General features: G+C 44.6%; 1 protein-coding gene and 1 pseudogene across 1 annotated transcript in view; both read left to right on the forward strand.

Moving 5' to 3' along the window:
- The first annotated feature begins 1,738 nt into the window (after positions 1 to 1,738).
- Positions 1,739 to 4,177, forward strand: part of STARD9 (StAR related lipid transfer domain containing 9) — a 92,002-nt gene continuing 89,563 nt past the window's right edge. Inside the window, exons 1-2 of the mRNA XM_023757534.1 lie at positions 1,739 to 1,902; positions 3,504 to 3,620. Coding sequence (XP_023613302.1) covers positions 1,801 to 1,902; positions 3,504 to 3,620 — 219 coding nt within the window. The 5' untranslated portion in view covers positions 1,739 to 1,800. The remainder of the gene's footprint in view (positions 1,903 to 3,503; positions 3,621 to 4,177) is intronic.
- The window catches only part of LOC102441526, a 27,280-nt pseudogene continuing 27,036 nt past the window's right edge, over positions 3,934 to 4,177 (forward strand).

The following is a 4,177-nucleotide window of genomic DNA, read 5'->3' on the forward strand; positions in this document are numbered from 1 at the left end:
AAAGCAGCGGCGGTTCTCAACCTTCCTAATGCCACGACCCTTTAGTACAGTTCCTCATGTTGTGGTGACCCCCAAATTCATGGTTACAAATTGAACATAATTAAAACATAGTGATTAATCACAAAAATAATATGTAATTATATATGTGTTTTCCGATGGTCTTAGGCGACCCCTGTGAAAGGGTCGTTCGACCCCCAAAGGGGTCGCGACCCACAGGTTGAGAACCGCTGCATTAGAGTTTGCTGATAGGTTTAGAAGGTGTAAAAAGCACTTCCTGTAGTAAAATACAGAGCAAAGGACTTGCTCTGTTAGGAAACAGGTAAGTTTGGTTGTTTGGGGAGAGGGTATGTGGAGGGAGGTGAGTAATAGGACATAAAGCTGTTGAGAGTGTGATTTGGGACCAGTGGCACATATTGGAATTATCTGGGACGTAAAAAAATTTCCAGGACATAAGATGGCTTGAAAATTGGGCAGAAGGCTCAAGAAGGTATTGTCTCCCATAATAAAATTCTGTGCTAGCAGGGATTGTGTTTGTCCTGATATGGAGGTGATTGGCTTTGAAAAGTCATGCAGTCGGGGGGTAGGGGAGGCCGGGGGAATGTCAATGGGGGGAGAGGGGGCGAAGGAGACATGTACAACTATCTGTAATACTTTAAACAATACAATTAAATTAAAAAAAGAAAAGTCATGTAGTTGACAGAATAATGAGAAGAGGAGTGAGATGGGAGGAGAAACAAGAAAAACAGAAGAAAGTAGGAAAAGGGCAAAAGGGGCACAATGAAAAGGAAAGCGTCATGTGCCTGAGCTGCTGTGTGTAGATTGGTAAATTGATTACACTTGGCTTCTGCTTTACCAGGTGTGGTGGCTCAAGGTTGGTTTGTTAGCCTTTTTTGTTTGTTTTTTTGTTAGTCACCCAAGGATATTTTTTTCTCAAAGTGGAAGGGACGGGGAGAGACAGAGAGAAACATTGGTGTGAGAGAGACACAGTGATTGGTTGCCTCCTACACATGCCCCAACCAGGGCGGGGATTGAGCTTGCAACTGAGCTACGTGCCCTTGACAGGAATTGAACCCACGACCCTTCAGTCCCTGGGCCAACACTCTCACCATTGAGCCAAACTAGCCAGGGCATGCCTGGGAGGGGGGTGTGTTTATTGGTGCAGCTGCTACTCTGAGGGTAGCCTCTGGCAGATCCTTTTCTTTTAATCCTCACTTTTTTTTTTTTTGCCTCCCATACATTCCCTGACCAGGGATAGAAACTGAAACCTAGGTATGTGCTCTGACGGGGAATCGAACTCACAACCTTTTGAACAATCCAACCAGCTGAGCTACCTGGCCAGGGCCCTCTGGCAGATCCTCTTCTTTGCAAAACTGTGCTTTTAAGGATTCTCGGGATAACAACATTGACTACTCCTCACAGTAACTTCTCTGTTCCTTGGGAACTAAGGATTTATGATAGCATGGATTAGATTAAGAAAATGCTGTTGAAATAGAATTGTTACTTGCTGTCAGAGTAGAGAATAACATCTCAGTAAACAAAAGTGAGGTGGAAAGAAAAGCACAAAGCTTATTTACTGAGCTCATGTGAAGAGCCTTGAGCAGCAGGCAGTACATAGATTGTCAGGACTGCAGATGACATCCAGGTGTGAGTGATTATAGCCGGCTGAAGATTCAGGAACACAGATTCAGGAGATCACTTATGTAGACAGACACCGCAGTTACCGAGACAGGAGTAGGGAAACATTTTGTCCCAATAGCACTGGGCTCAGCTTCTCTTTTCTTGATTAAGAAAAAAAAAGCAATGTTTTTTATGGGTTTGGGTCTCGTTTCTAGGGAGACCAAAGAAGGAGGAAGAATTATTGTGGAAATTGATGGCAAAGTGGCAAAAATCAGGAATTTAAAGGTAAGCCTGAAATTGCTTTCCTTTTTCTCTGCACTGAGGGGCTTGTATCATTACAGAGCTTCTGAGGTGAAAGTGTGTATGTGCATATGTGTAAAGAGGGTGGGAGAAGCTTTGACCAACCCACCAAGCAAATATAAAAAAGTAGGAAAGAAGTGCAGGGGATGTTGCTGCTGCAGCCCAAGTTCTATCAAACAGGGTGCAGCTGTTTCGGAAACCGGTCAGTAGCCTCTTTGAAAACACAAGGAATGTATGTGGAGGCAGGCATGGCCAGCTTAAATCATGTTGGGGACAGTCCATGTGTATACTTAACTCACCTGGGAACTAGTTAGACTTTGTCCCAAGCCTCTCATTTCATATCATTTGGTCTAGAGGTGTGTGCATCTGCTAATGCAGGATTCATTTTAGCCACAGTGAGGACCAAGTAAGAACCTTCCGACCTCAGAAGAGAGTCAGTCTCTAGTCTGAGTCTTGTTACAAATTCCTTTTCACAGATTTGACCGATATTTGAGTCACAATTGGACAAACTCTGGGTACTTCCTCCTTTACCCCTCACCATCTCTAAGGCTAATTTCCTCCATCCCATTCCCCTCTTACCAGGCTAATAGAAGAGATTCTTTCTGTGCCTTGGAGAGTGGAGGGTAACAGAGTGAGGGTTATCTGGACCCCAGGCCTCCCAGCCATGCCCACTCACATGTTACTCCTGTGTTGTGATCTGTTTCCTTTTGTCAGTAGCCCTCTGCTAAAAGAGAACAGGAACCGTCAAACTGTCAACAGGAGCTCCCTGGGGATAAAAGGCCTTTTATTCTTTGCTGTCTCTTCTATCTCTGTTGCCTAATCACTTCAGCTGCTTTGTTCTGAGAGGTCATATTTTTGGTTCTTAATAATTCCTGGCCAAGATCAAACTCGAATCTGCCTCTTGCACACCTTGCTGGCTGGTTGCTTCCCTGAGGTCAGTTACCTAAGAATCTCTTAGTCATTCTGACAGCCTCATTCTCCTGTGATCTGTGGATCCTACTGCTAGGGGTTGTCTCTCCCTGTCCAGAGTCTAAATTTTAAATAGAAAATACAGGCATTTCTGTGAATAATGCCATTCTCCCCAGCACAGTACCTTGAGGTTGTCGGTACAGTTCCAAGCTCTGGCTCTGTCTGCATTTACCTTGGGCAGTTGGATTGGTCCTAGCTCGTCTGTCCAATATGCTTTCTAATTCACTGTGAAAGCCTTAGGTTAATAGAGCCTGTCAGGCCCAGGGACTAAAGTATTCATGTATTTCTGTGTCTGCTATAGAAATACTAGAGGGAAAAATGATAGTGATAAGAAGATGCCTGGAGATGTAAAGGTTTCTCTCCCAAGGTGTCCTATAGCTCATTTGGTGGCAGATACATGATAGTATGATAGACAGATATTTAATTAATTCTCTGCGGCTTTATTGAACCTAACAAGATGAGGACAGAGGTTACTTGTTTTATTTTTTAGGTAGATATCATAAAGATTCTCATGACCAGTTCAGGTCTCTCTTGCTACAGCAGAGAGGAAACTAGTCCCACTAGCCAGATTCTGATATTATAATAGAGAAGACACTGGATCCTATGTTTCATTTTAGGTGGACAGCCGATCAGATGGCTTTGGCGACACCCGGGAGAAGGTTGTGGCATTCGGCTTTGATTACTGCTACTGGTCAGTCAACCCAGAGGACCCCCAGTATGCATCTCAGGATGTGGTAATGTCATTTTTCCTTCACTCTAATCAGTTTTTCGTAACGGTATAATTATTGGGGAATTAACATGGAATCTGGACCCTTCATATTTCTTACTTATAGTAATTTGGTTAGAAACTGATGATGTTTAATCTAAAAAGTGGTAGTCAGAGGCATCAGTTGCAGAAAGAGGAAAGGACTGCTTGCTCAGGGCATGGGACTTGGCTAGTGTTTATTTAGGCTTCGGGCTCAGCATGATTCAGTGGGTACAAATTAGTTTAGGTAGTGGTCTGCTCCTATGGTAAGTGAATGGGCTCATCTCAAACTTGGCCTTGTGATGGGAGCTGGAACTGCCGATGAGCGCCAGGCCCGGAGCAGGGCCCAGCCTGGAAAACAGAGGAGATTAATCCTGATCAAGATGACAACCTCCCAAAAGCACCGAGACTTCGTGGCAGAGCCCATGGGGGAAAAGCCAGTGGGGAGCCTGGCCGGGATCGGTGAAGTCCTGGGCAAGAAGCTGGAGGAAAGGGGCTTTGACAAGGCTTATGTGGTCCTTGGCCAGTTTCTGGTGCTAAAGAAAG

Source organism: Myotis lucifugus, unplaced genomic scaffold (genome assembly GCF_000147115.1).
Source record: "Myotis lucifugus unplaced genomic scaffold, Myoluc2.0 scaffold_109, whole genome shotgun sequence".
Lineage (NCBI taxonomy): Eukaryota > Metazoa > Chordata > Mammalia > Chiroptera > Vespertilionidae > Myotis > Myotis lucifugus.